The sequence below is a fragment of the Empidonax traillii genome, unplaced genomic scaffold (genome assembly GCF_003031625.1).
Source record: "Empidonax traillii isolate 1590-97213 ecotype Southwest subspecies unplaced genomic scaffold, ASM303162v1 scaffold667:size605846, whole genome shotgun sequence".
In the NCBI taxonomy this organism is placed as follows: Eukaryota; Metazoa; Chordata; class Aves; order Passeriformes; family Tyrannidae; genus Empidonax; species Empidonax traillii.
In genome coordinates, this window is record NW_020955860.1 from 561,230 (window position 1) to 586,060 (window position 24,831).

Here is a 24,831-nt window from a genome sequence, read left to right on the forward strand (position 1 = left end):
TAATAGTCAGTTGGAAAGAAAAGGTATATCATCATCTTGTTTAAATGCTGCTGTAAATTAGAACTTGTATATTTTCAAGACTTTTCAGAGACTTTAACTTTTAAATCTTTGTCTTTGCCTTTTCTGTTTTACAGATTATCTGTTCCTTTATGTATGATATGATGGTTTTTAAGAAAAGTCAGCTAGAATGTGATAGTGTGTTTGGGGTTTTATTTGGGTTTTTGAAGCTTCAATTAATTAAATGTTAATGGTTAAACAAGTAATTAAGTGTACTGTCAGATACTTTTATGAAGTGATTTTTATATTTGAGGCTTAGTATGTATTTTCATACCACCTTTAGTAGTTGTCTGGGAAAAAAGATGCTTTTAAGATACTAGAGTTGGTATCATGTTACTCATTAAAATGATAGTCTACATGGAAATCAGACAGGATTGGCAAAGTGCATGGGCTTGATTATATTTAAAAATACAGATGAGGACTTGTCTATTTAATTTAAAAATAGTGCTCACAATTTGGGTTATAACTGTTAATATTTGGTGCTATATGAAAACACTTATACAGTTTTTCTTAACCTCACACCTTCCAGCAGTGAACTGTTCCTGTTCAAAAGAAACACTCTGAAGGGACTTTATTAGAACAAAGATAAGGAACATCTCAGTGGTAATCCCACTGGCAGTATTTGATTTAGAAAACTGTATGCTTATTTTCCCCAGGCCAGAAAAAGCTGGTCTTCTATCCAGAATTTGAGTTGACTTTCTATGCCAGCCTCAGTTTCATTATTAAAATTCAAACCAAACTTGTCCCACGGAACAAATTCATTTGCTGCTTGATGGCCTCATTGCATAGTTAATTTACTTGTTCCTGGACCTGCCTTAGGAGTTTTTTTGCTTTCCATCAGGCTGTTCAATTAACTGACGATAAAACAGCCAGTTCAATAGTTAATCTCCAGCCCTTAACATTTAATAAGAAAAGCTATCTTGATAAATTTAAAAACTTGTTTTTCTCTGTGGATGCTGGGATTTGTAACATGAGCGTATAGAGCTGCGGTCAGCAGGTGGCATTATGTAACAAGAGTATGCCTCCAGAAAATTTGGAGCCTCTCTAATCTTTCAGCGTGAGTCTGCCCAAGAGCTTATCCCTTCCTACATTGGCTTATGTTTAATTTTATATTTTTTTAAATTTCCCTATTAATAGTGTAGCTTTTCAAAACATTTTATTGTATCTAAATACATTCTTATTAGTTATGTTCATAGAAGCGTTACTCTTCTATTAGCTCTTTTAAACTGTCAAACTGTTTGGCAGATGACCTTTTTTTTTCCTCTGCTTCTTGTTAAATCAAAGAAAACCTTTGATTTATATGTTTATAGTGTGTCAGGGTCTTCTTATCTGCTTATTATACCTGATGCCTTTGCTGTTGATTGTCTGAACTTCAGTCTAAAATGTTTTTAAATATTCTGTGATTGTTGCTTCTTTGATTTGGAAATAGTCATTCGGAAAAATCCTTAAAGGCATTATCATGCCTATTTTTCAAGACCCTTCTTAGGGGTCTTGACTATGACTATGAGCTGCATGTCATGAATCCTGTGACCTGATCAGGGCAAAAAGGTAAGATCTTGTGGCAACAATTGATTATTTACATACTGGATTTCTCCACAATTTATTAGTGTTCCCCTAACCCTTCTACTTTCCCTCACTTTATTGCAGTTTTTCTTAATTGGCCTTTTTCAAGTATGCAGAGATTTTTCTCTCTGATTTGCATACCAGGGTAATTTTAGTTTAAATTTTACTTTAAAGATGAATCCACAGATACAGAAATGGCAAAAAATACTCAACTTTATGAATAACCTTTTGGAACTGTAAGTAAAGCTGAAAAAGTTTTTCTAGCTCACCTCATCCAGTTTTTTGTAACTTCAAGCTCTGCACCATGTGATTGATTTAAAAAGCTTACTGAGCTACTATTTAAAAACAATTATTTTCTTGACTCCTCTAATGCTGATGCAAAGTTATATAGAATCTGATTGTCCTAATGTTTATAAACATCTTTTAATCTCAGTTTTGGAAGTATTCTTGGCTAGTTCAAGTCTATGTCACATTTCCATACTACCTTTCATTTCGGTGCTTGAGAATTCCCTAGCAATTATCGCAGCATGTTTGTTCACTGTCTTTGTCTTCCTTGAGTAAACAACCCAACTTCTTTTGGTGCAGCTCTCTTGCTCTTCATCAGTAACCCACCTTTTCTGGTATTGATTCACTTGGTTCAGATAATACATACAGTTAAAATGTTTCCAGCCAATATTTGTTTCCCAGAGGGTCTTTATACTCATTCAGTACAGAAGTTGCTCAGAGTTTAGTAAATGGTTGATTCTTCAGTATTCTCTTGCATCTTCAGTGGGCGTCTTCTTCCTTTTCATTATACCTAGTATACTTTCTTTGATTTCTGTCCTGCTCTCACTAGGATATAAATATTTATTGCAGGCTTCATAAATGTGTTTTATAGCATCTTTTGACAGATTGTTTTATCTTCAATATCAACTCAACGATGACTGTTTTCATTTTTCGGCAGTTTTTCATGTAATTCTCTATGGTTTTCTGTTCTCATCAACTTCAGCTTCAGAAAGAAACCCTTAAAACTATTGCCTTGTTTTGAATTCTTTATAGCTGCAAATATAGTGACCATTGTGATGTTCAGGAAACGTGTCAGAGATATGATAGTAATGCAGACAGCAGCAAAGCTAAAATTAGTGGTGTTGGGTGGATTTGCTGGCCTGAAGAACCACACTGTTTCCAGTCATATTTTTATTTTGCCTGTTGAATGAGATGAAGTATACAATTGCCTAGCATAGTAGTTATGCCAGCAGTCTCTGTGTAGCTTCTACATGTGCGCATGTTATCTCCTGTAATCAGCCATCTAAGACATGTTTATTGAAGGCAGGCCATCTTCCCTGTTTTGCCCCTCACCTTTTTAGGATTTACCTGTAACAATCCACTACAGGTGATTTTTTGCCGTGCCTGCCTCCTACACGTGAACAAGGTGCCTAGCTGTGATCTTGGCTCTCAAGAAGAATTAGTATAGTGTGAATTTCTTTAATCAAAAAATGTATATTCTTTAGCTCACAGTGGTATTGAACATGCTTTAAGTTGATATCAAGTCTTGCATTTGCCAGAAGTTAACAAGATGGTGGTTTGCAGGAATTAGGATGATGGCTGATCCCCTCTATCCAGCAGCTACTCTTCTACAGCACTAATTTTTGGGACCTTTCTCTAGTGTTGGTTAGTTGTGTAAAGTTCTGTTAGGGTTTTCTTGGTAACTGCTTGGGAGTGAAGTATCAGATAAGGTTGATTTGGACTGGATTATAGAATGTAAAGAGCAACTTTGAAACTTGATTTCTCCATGTATCCTTCTGTTCCACTCCTCAATGGTTACAGTAGGTTTATTAAACTTCTTGCATTCCTAGGGAAAATATATAATTTCCATGCTTTTTGATTGTGTAACAAATGTCTCTTTTCCTCTAGGGATTTTTGGCTAATCAGAAGAGAGCTGAGAACTTGAAAGATCCTTCTGTGCTGCCTGATTTGTGTTTGAGTCATGCAAATCAGCTCATGATTATGTTAACTAATCACAGAAAACTGTTAGATATTAAACAGAAATGTACCACTGCCAAACAAGAGCTTGCAAATAATCTGCAAGTCAGACTGAAGTAAGTTGCGACTTTGCAAATTTTATTGCTTCAAGTTGCAGCAAGGCTGTGCAAGGAATGTGTGTCTTAAGGAAATCATTACTATGAGAAAGAGAGCATGCCTTGTAGTTTTGCTGTTAGCATGTGTTCCTAATTGCTTAACATTGACTTGCTTGTATTTGTTTCACTTTTGCTTGACTTCTCTCAATAAAAGCAATTTTTTTCTTTTTTTAACTTGTGGGATATGCCTCCACTCTGTGTATTCTCTGGCTGCTAAGTTATGTTTCTCCTCAAGCCCACCAGTTGATCACCTTTTCAGTAGTTACTCTGTAACTTAGTTATGTTGGTGGCTCTGCTTGAAATTATTCTTTTGATTGTATAATTGATAATTGAAGTTGTGGTTACAAAGTGCAAGAATTTGTATTTTAAAGAGGCTGTTTCTTGTAGTGTGTAAGTAGATCATGTGGACTTCCCAAACAGAGTTTTGTTCTTATTTCTTTTACAATATTCCTACCCTTATTATCTCTTGCTAATGCTTTTCAATAAATACTGATAAGATTTATAAACTAAAAGTAGTCTTTTTTTTTTTTTTTAACTGAGTAGGTATCAGCTTTTTTAATTCTACTGGAGAAAGTTACGTTATCATTGGTCCTAAAGTCATTTATGCTAAGAGTATTTCTTGCCAAAAAAAAATAGTTCAACGTAAATAGTGGTAAATGTTCCTTTTTTGAATGGTGATGTGGATGACTTACTCTAAGAAATTACAGGCAACTGCAAGGTGATTACTGAATTCTGAGTAGCTTGGTACTTTCAGATAGTCTGTTATTGTCCCACATGAAATGATGCCATTGTTCATTTCATCCAGACATGTTGCTAACCTAATTTAAATGAAAAAAAAAAAATTACTAAGTTGCGATCTTCTAAAGTGTAACCTACTTTTGTAGGTGGTGTTGTTTTGTAATGCTTCATGCTGACCAAGATGGAGAGAAACTACAAGCATTGCTTCGTCTTGTAACAGAACTCCTAGAAAGGGTCAAAGTTGTAGAGGCTCTCAGTACTGTTCCTCAGATGTACTGTCTAGCTGTTGTTGAGGTTGTGAGGAGAAAAATGTTCATAAAACACTACAGGGAGGTAAGTAAATAAAATTTTGACACCAAACCTTTGTCAGTGTATAAATTAACAACTAACCATGTATTTTTTTCCCTTTCACAGTGGGCAGGTGCTCTAATAAAAGATGGGAAACACCTATATGAAGCTGAAAAGGCAAAAAGGGAATCTTTTGGTAAACTGTTCAGTAAGTACTTCCTCTTCTGTGAAATCAGAATTGTCTTAAAGTTTAAATTTTGGAGTTAAAATACTTTCATTATATTGTAATTTCAATACCTGTATAACTTTTTTTAACTTAAATAGGAAGTGCATGTAGTGTGTCAGGTGTTCCTGCTATAAACACAAGGTTTTTCTATTAATCAAACCAGAGAACTGTTTCATATAATTATCCAAAATACTGTGAAAGTTATGATTAGTTTAATGTTTATAAAAGATAAGACTTTAACTATTACATTTGAATGCAGTTTTTGTTTAAATGTTCCCTGTGTACTTTATTGTTCCTCTAAATAACACTTTTAAAACTTGTACTGTATATTTGGGTACTGCTATGACTTCCTCTGGACTACTTAAGAAAAACTCCAGAACTAGGACACATGTCTAAAGACCTTGATCAGAAGTTTAAAGAAAACTTTGGAATGAACTTACTTGTAAAAGTGTTCTGATAACTTTTTCTGCAAGGTCTGTAACTTGTGTTCTGAACTGGCAGCTAAAATAAGAAATTTTTGGGAAGAAGATTAGCAAGATTACAGTGAAGGCTTGAAAAAGAAGTTGAGGACTTTTTTATGGCTGAGCATTAAGCAAAAGGAGGCTTCCATGAAGTGAGAAGTTGAATGGTGGGGTTTTTCCTGAAGTTCTGTGGTCATTTGCAATTTCATGTTGTCAACAAATGGCATAGTTAGTAATGCTTTCAAATGTAGTTCATCTGTAAAACTGCAGTAACTTAATAGTTTTCTGTTGAGACATTGTTTATATGTTGCATTTCTTCCTTTAAATAACTTTTTTTTTTTCCCCCCCCTCCCCAGGGAAGTCTTTTCTAAGGAATCGTTTATTCAGAGGACTTGACTCCTGGCCTCCATCCTTTTGTGTATGTATTCATATCTTGGATTTATTTAATTTCTATAAACAGCAGTTTCAGGAATTAAAAACTTATGCTTAATTCATTCAATCTATATGCTTGTCACATTGCTGTGACACAAATGAAAAAGCTGGGAGCTAGTGGCCTATATTAACACCAGTTTGTAACTTGCAGTGCAGTGGTAGAAGAAATGTCAACTCAATACTCCTGTTTAGCAAGGAGTCTGTGATACTGAACAAAAAATTGTTATTAATGGTCAGAAGAAAAGAAGCCAGGAGGAATAATTTGATCATCTAATCATCTTGTGAATAATAGAGCCATAAAAGTAATTGGATGGTAAAAGCAAGTAGAAGGTCTCCCTGTTTCCTGATAATCACTGAATAAGTGGAAAAGCATTTTTGTCTCTTAATTGGCTGATAACATGAAGGGGTGAAAAGTATAGCTGTAATTAAGCATTGACTGTTAACTTTGATTTTGTACAGCTTGGTTAATTGAAGTAAGCTATCTCCCTGATTCTCATGTTGCCATCTCATTTTGCCTTTTTAACTTTTTAGCTTCTCCTTTCCAGCTTTTTTTTTGTTGTTGTTTTAAAGGATACTTCAAAAATAGGAATGCTACTCATTTCAATGTTTGAAATACTGAACTGAGTTAATATTTTACTGTCTGTTCAGCAGCATAATAAATAAAGCTTCAGTGCCATCTCTTATCCCTTAACCTTTAAACTTATCCATAATATTTATGAAGCTTGGTAATAGGGAGGAAGTTGGACTAAATGCTTGTAGGTCCCTTGCAATTGAAATACTCTATTCTATTGCTACCAAGGCACTATGGATAGAGTTAGTGGATACAAATGTGAAGGTGTTTCAGGATAGGACCAGACATGATTTCTTTAAAAAAAAAAAAAAAGAATCATTTGGGAGAGATCACTGAACATCTTTTTTGGGTTATTTATTAAGCTCTTTTTAATCCTTCCTTGGTAACCTTGATCTTTACCTCTACAACAATGTGTAAATTAGTTTCTTCCTTACAGACACGAAAACCTCGCAGATTTGACAGTGAGCTTCCAGATATCTCATTGAGTGACTTGCAGTTTTTGCAGTCTCTTTGTCCTTCAGAAGTACAACCATTACTCAGGTAAAGCACTTTTTTAAACTTTGTGTGTTACAAAAACACCTTCCGTTGGTGGTCCCACCTTCTTCAGCTTTCCAACACTAAATTCATTTTTCATAAAGAACAGACAAGAATGTTTTCTGAACTGACACTGTTCTTAACCAATGGTCTTCACTGACACATATTTATGTGCTTCATGTACTCTAGCTGTGATTTGAACGTGTGTATTCTGTATCAAGATGTAAAGCATGATGGGTGTTCTTTTGAGCTGCCACGTAGCTAAAAAACTCTCCAAAAATGTTGTCAAACTGAAATAAAGTCATGACTTTGTTTTGTCAGATCAGAATTAGATTAGATTTTTTTGCTTGTTTTTGCTTTTCATTATATGCTATTCAGGAGGAAATAAAATTATTGTCTAGCTCAGCATGAGTTCATAGAGATCTATATTCAGTTACTGTTTTTTCTTTAACACACTAATATTACTAAAAAGTGTATTCTCGAAGTGCCTCTGCTGTCTGTGGAAATCCATAATTTTGAGTAGAAGCTTCTTTTGTGTGTTTCTTACTTTCCATCAGTGAGGCAGACATGCATATGTAGACAGGAAAGCTACTGTTTTGTCTCACAAGAAATGTGACAGGTTTTAGTTTCTTATCTAGAACTTGGAGATGTCTTTCTGGAAAAGATGACTCTTAGAGAGAGCTTTCAAACTTGCATGTCTTTTTAAAGCTGGAGCAATCAAGATGGAGAAATGCCAACCAAGATAATGGGCAAGAAATGGGCAGTAGCAAGTTCTCTGTAAGGTTCTGTCTAAGAGGAGATCTATCAGTATGACTAAATTTGTGCATATCATCATCCTTCACTAGATGAGATCTGCAGAGATTTGCTGAGATTCCTTTCTTTTTCTTGCCCCAAGGCCACAATCCCACAAAAGTGGGATTGCATTTGCAAAGGTAAATGCAAGAGGAAGATGCTTTAGTGCCATCTGTCAGTTACCTGTCATGTTCACCAGCAGTGTCAGTCCAATACCTGTTACTGGTGCTTAATGCAGGTGCCGAATTTGCTGTTTTTTTCAGCTATGTTTTGTACTGGTGTTCTTTTTGATTCAGAATTCCCCTATTTTTCATGTTATTGTTGTTGGAATTGAGAATAAGTGTAGTGAGCTTGACAATGGATTTGTGCTACATCATGCTATAGTTCATACTCTCTTTTAATTTTTCTTATTCTGCTCTTAGGCCTGTACCTTGTTGATTCTGCAGGAGGGAAAAAGTGCAAACCATAGTGTCTTATTGCTAATGTTTGCCTGATTTTTTGATTTGTGAGGATTTTACAAGCTTCCTGGGAAGTTTGTACTGAATTCAGGGTGAATTTTGCCTTGCTATTGTCCAAAACCCACTTCCTAACTGTGCTGTTTTAGTTGGTCCGAATTGTAGTGACATAGTTTTCCACTTGATGGCAATAGAGTTGGGATTATGTCATGTTCCTCCTGGTTTCTGGGCTCAGTGTTGCATTTGGTGGAAATATAGATGATAGTGGTGAACTTGTAACTCGAGTGTAAAACTGTCACACACCTTGGGTAGACACTGAGCTTCAGAAGAAACTTGAGTAGTACATTCTTTGGTATTTTCATTTAACGTGTAAATAACAAGCAACAGGCAAACAGAGACCCAGCACAAAATCCTTTTCTATCAGACTGAAACCCTGAGCTGCATAATTAAAACTATTTTTCAATTTACTTGCAGTGCTTCAGTCGTCTGAAATTACATGCTTGAGCAATAATTGAAATCTTAATTCTACAAAAATACACTAGATCCCACTTGCCCTATATATTGAGCAGAGAATGCAAAATACATTGAGGTGTACTCTGCTTTTACTATGTTTTTAGTCTAAATGAACTTTTGCTTCATGATTTCAGCTTGTCTTGCAATGCTTGCAATGTGATCTTGACACATCAATCAGTCTTTTAATTCAGGTTACCTATCGTGAAAATGAAATAGTAGAGAATTAATTGCTACTCTAAAGGAAGAGCTGGATTGAAGAGAATCCAACTGGAGAGAAGAACAGAGTCATTTGCAAACATAAGTGCTTCAATTACAGATCTAATCACTACCAATTCTCTTCTGTTACTGTTATTGTAACTCCGGGTCCTACTGGCAAATGTTTCCTGTGGGAGAAAAGACTGACATATTACTTGCCCATCGTGTTTATTGTTATCTGCTCCTTAAAAACTCTCAAGGTTTTAATTTCAAATGCAAATACTGAGTAGTCTTACTAGTTTTTTTCCATGTAAAATAGATGAAATAAAGTACAAACCTTATACAGAGGGAAGTTTAGTGTTGTTGAAATACACTTTAATATATTTGAATATTAAACTAACATTGTGCGGAAAAAAGTAATCCTGTACTATTTTTAAGGGTTCCCATACTTTGTGACTTCGAACCTCTTCACCAGCATGTACGTGCTCTACATAACCTGGTAAAGGCAGCACAGAGTTTGGATGAAATGTCACAAACCATTACAGACCTGCTGAATGAACAAAAGGTATTTTTACTTTCCTTTACCAATAAAAAAGAGAATGTTATATTCAAAACAGTAGAATGCTTTCATTATATTGTTTTATAAAACACTTCAGAAAGCAACTTTTTTTTTTCCTGATGTAAAGACTAGTTGGTATCATTACTGGATAAGTTTCCTTTCTAATCATGAACAAGTAAATATTCTGAAAATTTTGAGCTCTTCAAACGAATAAAGCAAGTATCTAGAGAACACCCAAAAGATAGTCAATAACTTCTAAACATTTAACAGATGCTTCACTTCCACAGAAGCTGTATAAGTAGAATGACACTTAATATTTTTTTTCCGCCACTTTCAAATCTTCTGTCTGCAGAGTGTCTGCATTTTGCCTTCATTACTTTTTAGTTTGTATTCAGTGAAGCTGTTGTTTCTCTAGATTTCTGCATTACTTCTTAGGTCCTTTTGGCATAAGCAGTTAAGGAGATTTTAAGGCCTTGTTTGGCTGTTGTGCAGCTTTTTTCTTTGAGTACAGAAGGAACAGATGGCAAAAAGATCTTGTAGTTTCTCTGCCTGTCAAGAGGATTTCTTCCCCTAGAAACTGTGTTTCTGCCAATCACTTTTGCATCTGTGTATTCAGCCTCTAACTTTCCTAATACACCGAGCAGGGTCCTTTTAGCTTCTGACTGCAGCCTGTCTCAGCGAAGCTCTGGGTGAATTAAACAATGCTTAAGAGATTTTGTGAAGATGACTGTTTTGAAATTGTGGATTTTTTCTGTAGAAAGTCAGTGTTGCTTTGGGGTACTGCTATCATTTTTGGTGTAAATTCTTATATGCACTTGGCTGACTATAAGTGTCTTCTGTAACTGCTAAGGCTGTGGGCATGTTTTAATTTTGAATAGGAACTTCCTGCTTAAACCCGGTGACACAAAGTCGTCTGTCTTTTTGTTTCTTTTCCAATAAATCTCCCGTTCATTTATGTAAAATATGAAATCTGGACTGCTCTTTGTTCTATAACATATAAAAGGTGCGGCACCTAAGTAATTTTCTAGCTATTTTCTCTCTTTATGAAGACTGTTTTCCAAATGAACAGCCATTCAGAACAACAGTATTAGAGCCTTAACACTGTTAGCCATTGTAATGCCTGGAAGTGGTGTAAATTCTATTAAATCTTGGAGTTTTCTGAACATGCCCTTTCAACAGACCTTGCTCTGAAATATAGAAGTTCATTCTCAACAGGGAGCATCCTGAAATTTGTCTTGTATGAAACCAGGATAGTTACAGGTGTTCTAGTAAGTTAATTTTTCACTAAGGCTTGCAAAGTCAGAAGAATAAGAAGTTGAAGATTTAATTCGAAATATACATAGTAACAGTGGAAAAATAAGCAGGAAATGTGCGTGACTTTTTGAAGTCTTCGTGGTTTGCCCCTCTTTGTTCTGACTTGCCTATCTGAGAAATTTTTATCAGTATCTGACTGCACAAAAAAGGAGGTTTGTCAAATCAGGAGAGTATTCTTCTCAATCTTCTCTTTTGCTGTACTTTGACCAGTTTAGATTCTTGGCTGACGCAGAAATGTCAAGTGTTTTAGACAGATTTGGATAATTGTCTGTTTCCTTAGAGTAAATTGCATTGCACAGTTAGAGCTGGGCCATTCGTGATGTCATCTTGAAAATGCCCATTTCTGAGTGCAATTTCAGTGATTCATTTGAAATCTTTGTGCAATTGAAGCAGATAGATTTGTCAGAGATTTTTTTTTTTTCCTCAAAGACAGTGCTCTTGTTACTACATGGTGAAAGACACTAGGTCTTTCTCTGCATTACTTTTTCCACGGATAATCTACTTTTGCCTGGTTTTTTTTTTTTTGTGTGTGTAGAATTACTGAAATAATGTTGAAAATGTTCCTTTCTTATTCCTAGTATTGATAGGAAGTTACAGTAAGTGATTAGAATGATGAATAAACATTTAATGACTGTCCCGAAGATGCCAACAGCTTCATGCAACTGCACATTCTGTTGAACTGATATTTTGTCCAGTTAGTGCAGAGTTGGCAATAACTGGTCAGATGTTGAGTGTTGCCCATAGAGCAGATTATTGCTCTTGCATTCTGCCAAGGAGACACATTTGATCCCGGCCTCTCTTTCCGTGCTAATGGCAGCAGAAGCCTGGTTCTTTAAATTGGACAGGGATAGTTCCCCTGAATTGTTGGTAGTGTGGAAGTCTTTCCAGGTCAAATGGGAGGTAATCCTACTGCATCAGCTACAGCAACTTGTCTTTTAATAATTGGTTTAGGCAGTAGAGAAAAGTTATGACTGCAGACAAGTGAGCAAAGAGTGTGTCAGGAGATCCACTACCTTACTGAGAGTGTTAAGAGCATTTCTTTGAGTGTCCCCATACCTCTTACTGTTCCAGCTTTCAAGTTCATAGAACATTAATATGCTTCTCTATCTGATTTCTTATTTTAGTAATACATCAGAGTAGCTAAAGAATATGGTTGTGGATATTTGTTTAATGTGTTACTGCTTTTAAATCTGTTTTCCTTTTTAAAGATTTCTGCTTAATCTTTGTAATTTAAGTCTCACATCAAAGACTTGGCTGTGCCCTCTTATTTCCATAATACAGGCAAAGTTTAAGCAGATCAGTGATTGGGTTAAAGGTGTCCAGGAGAAAGTTAAGGTGCTGGTAGGAGTTGGGTAAGATGATTAAGGTGTCTTCTCCATGGTTAGTAGGCGATTAACATATGCAGTCCTTTGCTGTTAAAAATTTCTCTTGTAACAGAAGCTGACTTTTCAAATATGAATCTACCATGTCTTCTAGTTGAGTTCGAAATTCAAACACTGTTTGTAATCTTTCTAAGAGTTGCCCCATTCTCTGACTATGTCGTAGTAACATAACTAGTGCAAGGCATGTAATCCAACAATACCTGGGAACTTTGAAATTAATTCTGCTTTTCTGTCTCTGCTTTCTGTTTTTTTCTTGTTCACTCCTGACTCCTTTTTGGCACCACAGAAATTAGTGTGTGACACATACATTGCTGCCTGTAGATTGTAGAAGCTGCCTGTAGATTGTAAAACAGGCTAGAAGGCAGGCATAGACTTCTTAGGGAAGAAGCAACAGTAAAAAAAGCTCTTCATATAGTTTCAGCTACTGAAATTGTGCGGTTTAACTCTTCACTAAAAAGGAGCATTTTCCTTTAATTTTTTATCTCATATCCTCTTCATTTTGATAAATAAAGACAATATTTTATATGTTATGACAAGGTTTTTTTATAGTGGGTTTTCATTACTAAATTTCAAAATCATTGTATGATTTACTTTCATAAAGATGCAAAGGCTAATTGAGGTGAGGTTTAAACGCTAAATAGATGAGCTTTGGAGCTGGAAATAGGTTATTCTTAAATCAGAGTTGTTAATCACACTACATCTCCTTTAAGAGAACATTTGCACAGTACAGAGGAGGATTGGGTCGCTTTTTAGCTAACAACCATTTGTAAAAGATTGAGAAAACAAAAATTGGGTATTTATACACTGACAGTTGTATACATCTGTCACTTCTGGGGTTTTTTGGAGTCCTTTTGCTGACCATTTGTTGCCAAGCTCCACGAACTTACCAGTCATGCAGCTGAATTAGTGGATGGCAAAAGTTTATTCAATAAAAACTAACGTGCAAAGATTCATCTTGAAACGTGCAGTTTAGAGCAGAGTATGCACTGAAACTTTATAATCTGTATAATATTGAACAAGAAATGATGATAATGAGATTTAAAATGTTACCTTATCAAAATTAGTTGAAAAAAATCGATTTGAAGGAGAATTTTTAGTCTTTTAAGAATAAAAGCACTGGAATTTATCCGAATTACTTGGGGACAGTTCCATGAAGGTGGAGAAGCTTTAACTAATCTTTTTATTGGTTTACCAGCTGGTGTTACTCATGGATTATTACGGGTGTTTATTCTAACCGTTAGCATTTCAGCTGAATATTGAAGGATGTGGTGCTACAGCATCAGGTTTGGTGGTATCCATGGTCTAGAGACAAAACGACAAAAATTGGGACCAATGGGAGTGCATGAAGGGGGGGAAAAATCCACTCTGTCTATGATGTCTTGCATTCTGAAAGGTCAGAGTGTTACTATTAATTAGAATGTGCTCGTCATTATGTACTAGTTCTACACTCTCACATACAGAACAGTTCATACACGTTTTTAATGTGTTAGTAGACAGAAGTTTTGTTTATAATAAAGCTTTTTGTAAACCTTAGTTGGATATGTTAATAATGACTGGGTTACAATGCTTTTTTTTTAGTGACAGGATTGGCAATAACAAAAGAAGAGTATTTTAGTAACAAAATTATTAGGAAAACTGAGTTTAAGAGGCTGTTAGGAAACGAAACCTGTTTCTGACTGGTTACTTCATTTTATTCTCATCCAAAATTATGTTTCAGTCCTTTCAAATACAGTTGGATGTGATCTACATAGGACTTTTGGCTAGATGAACATTTAATAATAATGTGTTTACAAATTAGGCTTTTTTGAAGCTTAATAGAAAATCTCTCTCTGAATTTCTGCAATTTTTAATTAAGTTTTAGTAGTACATACTTTGGACTCTTAAAAATCAACCTTATTATTTATAAGTGTTCTTGTCTTGCTTGGTAATTTTTAATCAGTTTTTAATATTAACAGTTTTGCTTATCATTTTGAGCGTTTATTTTGTATTTTATCATTTGTAGGCCTCCAATAGCCAAGCTTCGCCACAATCTGCTACCACACCAAGGATGGAAAGTACAACAGGAACCGCAATTGCTACCTCTTCAAGAACTCCTCCGTCTCTCAGTCTTCAGGGTCCCCTGTGTCCTCCTGTGTGTCCCCCAGCTCCATTAGAAGAATTGTCTCCAGACAGCATTGATGCTCATACGTTTGATTTTGAAACTATTGCCCATCCGAACTTGGAGCAAGCTCTTAAGCAAGGATCATTAGACTTGGATTCGTTAGCAGAAAGTCCAGAATCTGACTTTATGTCGGCAGTGAATGAATTTGTAATAGAGGAAAATCCGGTATCTCCTAATGTAATCAGTGACCCGCAAAGTCCAGAAATGATGGTGGAGTCTCTTTATTCTTCAGTTATCAATGCAATAGACAGTAGACGTATGCAAGATACAAGTTCTTGTGTAAAGGATGTTTCAGTAGAAAATGCTTCTCTCAATGTTTGTGTGGAGAAGTGTAGGGTTATTGCCCAAGACTCCAAGGTACATTTAAGAGGCATAAAAGAAGATCTTTGCCACTTTAGAACACTTGTACAAAGAGAACAGTGTGACTTTTCTAATTCTTTGAAATGCACTTCCTTAGAAATAGTAAATACAATTGAGAAGGTAAAACTTTCACTTGAAAAAACACTAAATGATAAACATCAAAATGAATTACAGTCTTTGAAAAGTGAATATGAAACTAAAATTAATAAATTATTGGAGGATGGTGAAGAAAATAAAAAGAAGATTAAAAAATTAAAAGGTGACTTATTAGGCCTTGAGGAAGTTCTTCAGACTAAGAATGATGAATTTGCAATGGTAAAAAATGAAAAAGAAGCTGTAGTTTGCCTCCAGAATGAAAAAGACCAGAAATTACTTGAATTAGAATGCCAAATGGAGACACAGAATTCTGAAATCAAGGAACTGAGGCAGTCACGTGAAATAGTACTTGAAGACTTGAAAAAGCTTCATGTTGAAAACAACGAAAAACTACAACTCCTGAGGGCAGAACTCGAGAGTTTAGAGCAAAGCCATTTAAAAGAACTGGAAAGCAACCTACAAGCCAGGCATTTACAGGAATTTGAGAAGGTGCTAGCTGAGCACAAGGACTGTTTGGATAAATTAAAAAAAGAGAACCAGCATAGACTTGAACAAATGCAGGAATCTCATGAAGTAGTTATGCAAGAGAAACAACAACAAGTAGAAGAGTTACAACTCAAGATTTCAGATCTGTCTGATTTGAGGTGCAAATTAGAAGTTGAACTTGCCCTGAAAGAGGCAGAAACTGATGAAATGAAGCTTCTTTTGGAAGAAAGCAGAAACCAGCAACAAGAGACATTAAGATCTCAGATTGATAAGGAAACAGAAAGCTTAAAAAAGGAGATAGATAAATTAAACAATAAAATACAAATTAGCAGTGATGAATATCAAGTGGGCTTATCAGAACTAAGGACTCTGATGACAATTGAGAAAGATCAGTGCATTTCTGAGCTAGTAGATAGATATGAAGAAGAATCAAATTTGCTTAGAACTGAATTAAATAAAGTAACACTTCTTCATAAAAAAACTGCTGAGGCAGAAAAAAGACTTTCGGAGCAAATAACAGAACTACAGAGTAAGTTAGAGTTGGAAGCGAGTGCCCTAGAAAAGGAAAAAACAGAAAAATTGTCTCTCTGTGAGCAGCAGGAAAAGTATGAAGCAATTATCCATAAGCTAAAGGAAGAGAAAGAACTGTTAGTATCTAATCAAGAACAAGACAGGCAGTTGCTCATTCAGAAGCTCACTTGTGAAAAAGAAGATGCAGTACAAACTGCTTGTAAAGAGCTTGAATTACAGAGGGAAGCTGCTGAAAAAGGGCTTTTGGAAAAAATACAACAACTTGAGATGCAAGTAAATCGGAGGTACTGTAATAATTAAGTTACTGTGTTTTCCTAGTATTTTAAAGTAATCAATATGGTATATTCATGATGCACTATGCTGTAAGTAAAATGTTTGTGTAATACTGTTTATCTGGGTTGCTTTCTATGTTCACATTTCAAGTTACTTCCATTTTATAGGTAATGATGTTCCCGTGTCTGTAGTTAATATCAAAGATTATAAAATATTTTATACAATATTATTTCCAGGCAGCAATGAAAGTTTTTTCTTTCGGTCTCGTAATGCAACATTGAAGAAGTGTTTCTACAATAGTAGGTTATTTGAAATTGTGATTTTTATATGATTTTTATCAGCCTCTCCTTTCCCATCCTTTGTAGCAGCATGCAGTTTTTTAGGTTTTAGGTTAGGCTGATAATTTTCTTTTACTGGCTAACTATACACCAGGTTGGTGATAATGGTGGCATGGAAAATTGTGTTGGAATTTATCTAAGATTGGTTGAGAACTGTCCCATGGCCACCTGGACTTCCATTGACTTTTGCTACTCCATTTATGTATTTCAAGGTCTTCAGTTTGAACTCCATAATGAAGCACAAATGTGCAACATAATCTTAAAGAACATCCTAATGCCATTGTTTTTCTTTGTTAATTTTCATTTTAAAAAGAAAAGTATGTTTTCCCCTTGCCAAGCATGCATAGAATTATTCTTTCTAACTTCTCGTATCTTATCTACTTATTGGCTTGTAATACCTGTCAACAGACTAGATTATGTTGTTATGGAATGGAAATAGTAGAATTTTTCAGTGTGACTAATGCTTAGCAATAGTATTTTATTTTGAAGTACTAGAATTTGTCATTTATATTCTTGTAGTGTAAATGAATGCAGCAGATAGATCTTATTTGTGCCTAAATAGAGAATTTTTCTCTAGACTTAAGTTACCTTTTAACTTTTGAATATCGATGGAATGTTAAAAAAAAGAAAGGGGAGAGGAAGTTAGGCAGAGGGTCCAACTTGCACACATTTCACTTACACCCGTTACAAGGGAAATGGGAGTTTCTGCCTCACTTGAGTTATCTGCCACCTCAGGATTTTCATATGCAAACATATCCATCATGAAATGTTTTTTGTTAGTGTCTGTTTTATGTCAGTGTATGAAAAAATGCATCAAGGTAATATCACATTCTTTGAATTAAGATTAGGATATAATGAAACTTAACAGCCCTTCTTACTTGAAGAAAATATTCTCTCAATGAAATATGATGAAATGAGAAGAAAAATGATAAATTCTATGTTCTTTTCCTTTTCTGTGTATTTATGCACTGTACAAATTTGAAAAACTTGACTCAACAGGAAAAAGATGTAGCTGTGTCATCAGACTTTTTAAATCCACCTACACTTAAATTTGAACTTCTGAGCACAGCTGTGTGTCTTCTTATCCAAACTGGATAAAACAGATAATAACTTATTTCAAAGAAATATTTTCTGCTTCAGTCTAAAGAAGTGCTGTTAGTTTAAGTTCTATCAAGTAATTTGATTTTTAGTGTGACACTGAAATATTTGTTGCCTCCTTATTTTATGTCTTTATTCTGCTGTTAGTTTTTTTCTCTAGGAATCGAGGCATGCTTTGTTTTATCTCCAGAGAGCATGTATGTTGAGTGAATCTGTGTTAATATTTCCAAGTCATTGTTTAGTTGTTCGACCCCTAGTTATGTCAGTGACTCAAGATGACTTGTTATCCTCAGTCATAGTTGAGCGGTTAAGCTGTATTGGTAGAAACCAACTTTTATTTGGCACATACCTGTATGTTTGCCAGGTAAACATTCTTTTCTGCAAGAGTAATGTTACATTAGCCTTTCAAAAGGCGCAGACAGAGATGTATTGTTACATTTGACTGGAGTATAACACTGGTGTCAGAAGTTTAGTTTTTGAACACTCATGTAAACTAAAAAAATATTTGGATGCAAAAAGGAAGTGTTTGTGATCCGTGCATTACCACTGTATGGAAATTAATGTGGTTTAGTGTGTCTGAAAATCAAGTGGTTTTGATTAGGAAAGATAATAAAACTACAGGGCTTTTGTAACTCTCCTATATACCTTATGTAGCACTAGCCAACTGAAAATGACAATTTCTCTGATGATTTTGTTGTTAAGCAGTTTGCTGATCGGTTAAAAGATTTATAATATTGCAAAGGATATTAAAGATAAAATAGGAATCCTGACTGCTTTGAAAAAGGAATTACTGTTTTGGTATTTTCCAACCTTAGTATTGTCTATCCACTTTCGTCACTTCTGCAGTAGAGAATATTCTCCAGAGAACACGTGCTCTCTCCCTTAGCTAGGCTTCATTTAGAAATAAATTGGAATTTAATCAAGCCCAAAAATGTTTTCTTTGTGGGACAAAAAAAATATTTACCTTGGTTTTTCATGTCGTACTTTGTTCTCTGCTTAATTTACTTCTGATTTCTGGAATATCAAAGCTTGTTTTGCCTCTATAAGAACTTCAGTTTGCTTTCAGAGCTGTCTTTTATTTACAGCTTCTTAAGGGCTTTTTGAGTGCTTAGCTGCTGCATAACAGTTTGCTGCCACTGTTCTACCACATGGGCACATACTGAAGATACATTGTTAAATACAACCTCTTTCATCTTTGAGTAGTACAGTATTTACTTGCAAAGAAACCCCAACCTGAAGATATGTGCTTTTGGTATCTTGAAAATAATAATAAAGTTAGGCGTTGTCACTATTGCTGTAGCTGTCGAGACCTTTGCAGATTAAATGTGTAAACCTAAAGCCCGATACAGCGCTGAGCTGTAGAAACTGGTAATGTAGGAGCATTCTTTGAAGAACATCTCTTACCTGGCTGTCATTTGCAGTCAGTAGTCCAGGCAGCCCATTTGAGAGGCAAATGATTCCTGTTTTGGTTTAGTGCAGCTAAAAGATTTGGGTTTAAATATGATTTAAATATGATTCTGGTGTAGAGGAATAATAGAAACTTAAAATAATACTGGTTTTCACAAATGTTGCCCAACAAAGGGCAACATTTCTCTATTCTGAAGAGCATTGTTAGTGTTTTACCTCAGTGATGGAAAATACTTGGCCTATGTAACACTGTCTGTTTCAAAAACCATTTAAGGTCATTATCCTTCCTGCCTCCATGACTGTTGGTGCTTTCCTTCCCTTATGATTACTACTGTCCTCCAGATTTTGCAATCCAGAGTTTTGAGTTTTGTCTCTGGATTCCTAAGCATCAGATTTACTGCTGATTTGTTTTCATTATGTGATAGTTCTGAAGGTGTCGCATTTTGACATACTAAGAATCTTCATGAAGTTGATTGTTTTTTGGGTTTTTTTTTACCGCTTTCCACACCTTCTGTTGTATTTAAAAAAGTGTAAACAAAAGCCTTCCCCCTCAAGGAAACTTCAGTTCGCCAGCATGGTGCACTAAACAAACAGAATGCCCAAGAGTAAGAATTGCTGAGATTCTCATGATTAAAAGGTAGAATTGAAGAGTATTAGTGACATAACTGTAATACGATATCTTTTAAATATTTCAGAAATAATGTCTCGCAATGCACTTCTGACCTTTTGTGTGTTTGCTTATGTCATGTATTCTGGGACTCAGTATATGCTGCAAATTTAAAGCCTGAACATTTTCTTTTAAGTCCTCCTGCTGAATCATCTGCTGAATCAACTTTAGTTGCTGAACTTCAAGAGAAGCTTCAGGAAGAAAAAATGAAGTTCTTGGAGCAACTTGAAGAGCAAGAGAAAAGAAAGAATGAAGAAATGCAGAACATCAGAACATCACTCACTGCAGAACAGCAGGTAAAGCTGATTCTTTTTTTTTTTTTTTTGCTTTTGCTCCCGTGACAATTATATGTTCTTTTGCTGTTTTGAAATTGCAGTAGGGTTTCCCCTTTTGCTGTGTAACACTTCTACATTTTAAGTTTGAGCCAGGATATGATGTGTTAATGGAATCTAACACTTAAGCATTAAAGCAAACAAAAAACCAAACCAAATAAAACCCCCAAAACCAACCAAATAAAAAACCAAAACAAAAAACAAACAATCCACAAAACCAAAAATAAAAACCTGACAAAGAAACAACTGGAATATCCAGATCCAATTTTTGTGACAACTTTAACTTGAAATTTTTATTCATTCATCTCTTTAAGTTCAGAAAGATACCAGTTATTACAAAATTTTGGACAACGCTATATATTTGATATACTGATTGATTTGGAATGCGACTCACTGGCTTTTATACCTTTTTTGCCTGGACAGGTTGTGTTTTAGGTTTAAAACTAACGCTGTATTTTACATAATGAACTTAGAAACACTTTGTACTCCACACCTTGATACAAAATCACACTGCACTGGATTAATATTTTATATCTGTAACCACACATCTTCATTGCAAAATGCCTTGAGTTCTTAAATCTCTGTTAGCAACAGCTATTATCTACAGCTTTGTTACGTTGAAACACTGAGAAAGGATTTTCTGTTTTAAGCACCTCTGCTTACTCTAGCTCTGGTAGGATCAAATAAGGACAAAGAAACAGGGTAGTGATCAGCCAGCTTGGTGAATGCTATGAATCACTTGGTGCATAGAACACAAAATTGAAGACAGCTATAAAAAATTAATATAATTGAAATTCTTGGACTGCAAGCATTAATACTGAGCCTTACATAGTAAATCTAACAGGAATTTTTTCCTATGTGGGTAACTATTAGATTTATTTTCCGTCATAATATTCCTTACTATTCCATTTTCCTCATTGTCTAATAATATTCTTCATTTTTGCAGCAGAGCATGGAAGGGAAGGTTCTGAGGCATTCACAACAAATTCTGGGGAAAGCTGAAACTTATTATTAACAAACTCCCCCAACAAAGCAAACAAATACCTTAAAACCAGAAAAATGGTATATTAGTCAGTGCTGACAGTTACCCAAAATATTCAATAATCAGTGTGGTAATTTAACCCCACCTTTGTCTTTTTTGTTGTTGCTTGTTTCCTCTATGGAATTTTCTTAAAGGTGTTACTTACATTTGTGGTGTGATAGTTTTGTTATGCCGGTATGTGCCAAAGGCTGCTGTGCACTATGGAAGGTGTGTAGCCTGACAAATGGTTTCCATTTTAAGACTGAGAGTTGGTAGGGGTAGGTCAAGACAATCTTAAAATTCACAGAAAAAGTGAAATTAATTTCAAATAACGTTTTGATAGATGGTGTTGGTAGTTTTTGTCTCTCTTCAGCAGCACACTAAGTGGGCTGAGAGAATAATGGTGAGTAGGAAGATTAAATAAACAGAAAGAGTTGTTGGATCGGCACTGACAGCTATGCTGACCTCTTTTATGTTCAATTATTCAAACTATTAACCAGGCTTCCTGTATACCTTTTGCATTAATGAATTGTTTCCTGAGCAATTAATGCATGACTTGAAATGTGTTTTTTTAGATTATAGTATATTAATATTTTTCTTTGTTATTGTATGTAACATATCCTGATTCAGTTCAGCTTTGTCTTAATAATTTTAGTCCTTAAAGTAACTGTTTTAAATATGAAACATACATCTATTTTACATTAACTGAAATGTAAAGTATTATAATTAAAGAAAAAAACAGCAACTTACAAATTATTTTTTTTTAATGATTTCTTTATTATTTGTGTGTATTGGGCCTGGGCGAACGAGAGGGTTTAAAATAAAATTAATTTAAAAAAATTGTTACAGAGAAATATCAAAATGTTGCGGAGATTTTATCTCTTTCCCAAAGCAATAAGTAAACAAGTTTTGATTCCTCGTTTGATTATAATTTAGAAAATTGAAATATATGCTGTCTTTTGTACTTTTTTATTCTAGTGGTGTATTTATATGTCATTATATATACAGCGATTATACAGTACATTTTTTATTTCAGTAATGATTTCTTTCTGTTTTCAGACCAACTTTAACACTGTTCTGGCAAGAGAGAAAATGAAAAAAGAAAACATAATTAATGATCTTAGTGACAAATTAAAAGTACTTACACAACAACAAGAAAAAGATAAGGGTAAGCAAAGCTCTGAACAAGTATTTGTCCTCTCTAATAGGACTGTTCCATTCACAGCAGGTTGGTTTTGATCCTTAGTGCTTGCTGTTATCAAAAGCATTTCTGTTTGTGTCATAGATTTGATTGAAACACTTTCTGAAGACCGAGCTCGCTTGCTTGAAGAGAAGAAGAAGCTTGAGGAAGAAGTTAATAAACTGAGAAGTAGTAATTTTTCCCCATCAACCTACTCTGCAGCAGCATCAGAAGCTTGTGGAGCCTGTGCAGCTGATGTTCCCGCTGACACAGACAGACTGGTTTCTGACTTTGGGGCTGAAGGGAGAATGGACTCCACAATGGAAACCAGTATGATGGCTGTGCAGTAAGTATGGGGTGCTGTAGTAGTAATACACAAAGCACACTCTCATTCTAGAAGTGTACACTGTTGGGTGTTGGGGAGTAAAAATAGGCATGTTAACATTCTGTCTGCATTTAATGTGCTTCCTAAAATTATTCTTTTAAAAGTACATGAACATACAATTGTGATGTCACAGTCATCAGAAATGTGTGGGTTTGATGACTTATAAAAATACAGCTTAAAGCTGAAACTTGGCTTCACAGTCATGAGATGAAAAAATAGATTTAAGTGTACAAAATGCAAGTTAGACAGAAGAGAACTGAGATAGTGAATGAGTTGGGTGGCTACATATTATGGGACATAGATCTCTCATTTTCATGCCGCTAGCTTTCTGAACAGACTTCTCCTCTATAGCTTTTACAGAAGCAATGAACCTGACTGGGAAACACACAAGGTTTTTGCTAGAGCAACAAAAGCAGAGTTGTCAGATACACCTACATTCACTTAATCAGTGTCCATCATGACCTACGCTGCCCCAACCCAGAATCACATACGCAGAGAACTAAATAGTTTTGTGGAAGTGGGAATGAAAACAGTTGTTACCAACCAAACTAAACTTGCACTGATAATAAAACATGGAAGTAACCTGTCTTTAGAAGGAGAGCTGTTTCTTACAGCAGTCATTCTAGTCCTGAACTCTCAAAACAGATTTACCAAAAAAATTATAAAGGTAAGTTTCTGAACAAAAATATTATGGCTCAATATATTAAAAGTCAGGTAATAGACAGAAATTATTACAGGTTTATATTGACTTCTTACATGGGAGCTAAACAGCCTTTTAGCTGAAATGAGGTGATGATTAGCATGGCTTAATTATAATTTGCTACAATTTCTATTCACCAGTTTGCTTTACATGTTTCGTCCCAAAACTTGTCCATTTTCTTTTCCCAAGCACATCAGTTTAGACCATAAAATGCATTGCTTCTTACCTATTAAACTGCTTTTAAAATATGTTTTAATTGTTTTAGGAATTGGTCTCTATGTTCTTAAGAAATTTCTTTATTGGGATGTGAGTATTGTCTTATGATGACCCACTGTTCAGTTATGACACGGATAAATGGAAACAGTACCAGGGAAGAAGGAAAGAGTACTAGGGCACTGGAAAGAGTACCAGGGCACTCTAAACTACTCCCCAGTAGCCTTTAAACTGCAGACTAGGAAAATATGACATCATAGAGCTGAACTGCACTATTAGGGGTTAACTGTCAAAGCATTTGGAGCTGTATCTTTCATCCTGATGGCTTGAATAATACCAAGAAATGTCCCTATCTAACTTGATAGACTAACCAGTGACTGAAAATACACTAGCTTGTTGCAACAGAGAAGCTCCTTGTTTTAAAGAATATAAAAAAAAAAAAATCCCACAAAACATGCCAGAAATGTCAGTGCTGATTCTTAAGGTATCTTTCTATGCTGTTCCATCTGTGCTAGCAAATATTATAGTACACTTGACTGAGTGAAGGTGGGGGGGCTGTGGAAAAGATATTTCTGATCATGAAAAAGAATTTCATTTTTAACCTGTCCCTTTTCTTTCTCTTTTAGTGAAAATGTCCATATGTCTGAAGAAAAGCAGAGGATAATGTTGTTAGAAAGAGTGAGTAGATTGTTTGGGAGGTTGTATTACAACTAATTACTTATAAATATGTGTGTGTGAAGTTGTGCGGTCATCAGTTATATGCTCTGATACAAGACAGTGTCTGCAAGGATTAGAAATATAATTTCAGGGCATGTTTTTTCATGGTACTCTTTTTGGATCAGTATAATTTACCAAAGTAATTCAAGAGAAGTATTAGTACATTTTTCTTGACCTAGCTTGGTTTTGTTCTATTTATGTAGGCTTTAGTGTGGATGACTCAGATGTAATATTTCTTCTTAGAAGTGACAGGTGACATTGATCCAGAGAATTTCTGCAGTAAAAAAAAAATGTTGTGATTACTTTTTCAAATTAAGACATAGAAAGCAGCTGGACAGGAATTAAGATTGATTTACTGCTTTCTCATGGAAATGAAAAATTTCTCTTAGACTGTATCCTGGCAAAAAGGTGAGATTGACCCCTAATTGTTACACTAGAATATTTCAGATTCTAGGAAATTTTAACCATCCAGTCGTATCTAACTGCATCTCAGTTGCAATTTTAAAGTTGGCTGTAAAAAACCAAAGCAACAGTGTCCTTAGCTTTCAGCTTTCTAGGATCATCTGGACTAAAATCTCCAACCAGATGGAGAACAGTAATGTTTTCTTAATGGGTTGTGGCATTCTATGATGCAAGTGCCTGGATGTTACTGACAGAATTGCTTACCTG

General features: G+C 35.0%; 1 protein-coding gene across 4 annotated transcripts in view; it reads left to right on the plus strand.

The window, feature by feature from the left end:
• Positions 1 to 24,831, plus strand: part of RB1CC1 (RB1 inducible coiled-coil 1) — a 68,748-nt gene that overhangs the window by 33,540 nt on the left and 10,377 nt on the right. For all 4 annotated transcript variants that reach the window (XM_027899428.1, XM_027899430.1, XM_027899429.1 and 1 more), the window contains 11 exons: positions 3,514 to 3,698; positions 4,622 to 4,808; positions 4,890 to 4,971; positions 5,807 to 5,868; positions 6,890 to 6,993; positions 9,381 to 9,507; positions 14,200 to 16,115; positions 19,751 to 19,910; positions 22,027 to 22,135; positions 22,253 to 22,493; positions 24,072 to 24,123. In XM_027899428.1, coding sequence (XP_027755229.1) covers positions 3,514 to 3,698; positions 4,622 to 4,808; positions 4,890 to 4,971; positions 5,807 to 5,868; positions 6,890 to 6,993; positions 9,381 to 9,507; positions 14,200 to 16,115; positions 19,751 to 19,910; positions 22,027 to 22,135; positions 22,253 to 22,493; positions 24,072 to 24,123 — 3,225 coding nt within the window. The remainder of the gene's footprint in view (positions 1 to 3,513; positions 3,699 to 4,621; positions 4,809 to 4,889; positions 4,972 to 5,806; positions 5,869 to 6,889; positions 6,994 to 9,380; positions 9,508 to 14,199; positions 16,116 to 19,750; positions 19,911 to 22,026; positions 22,136 to 22,252; positions 22,494 to 24,071; positions 24,124 to 24,831) is intronic.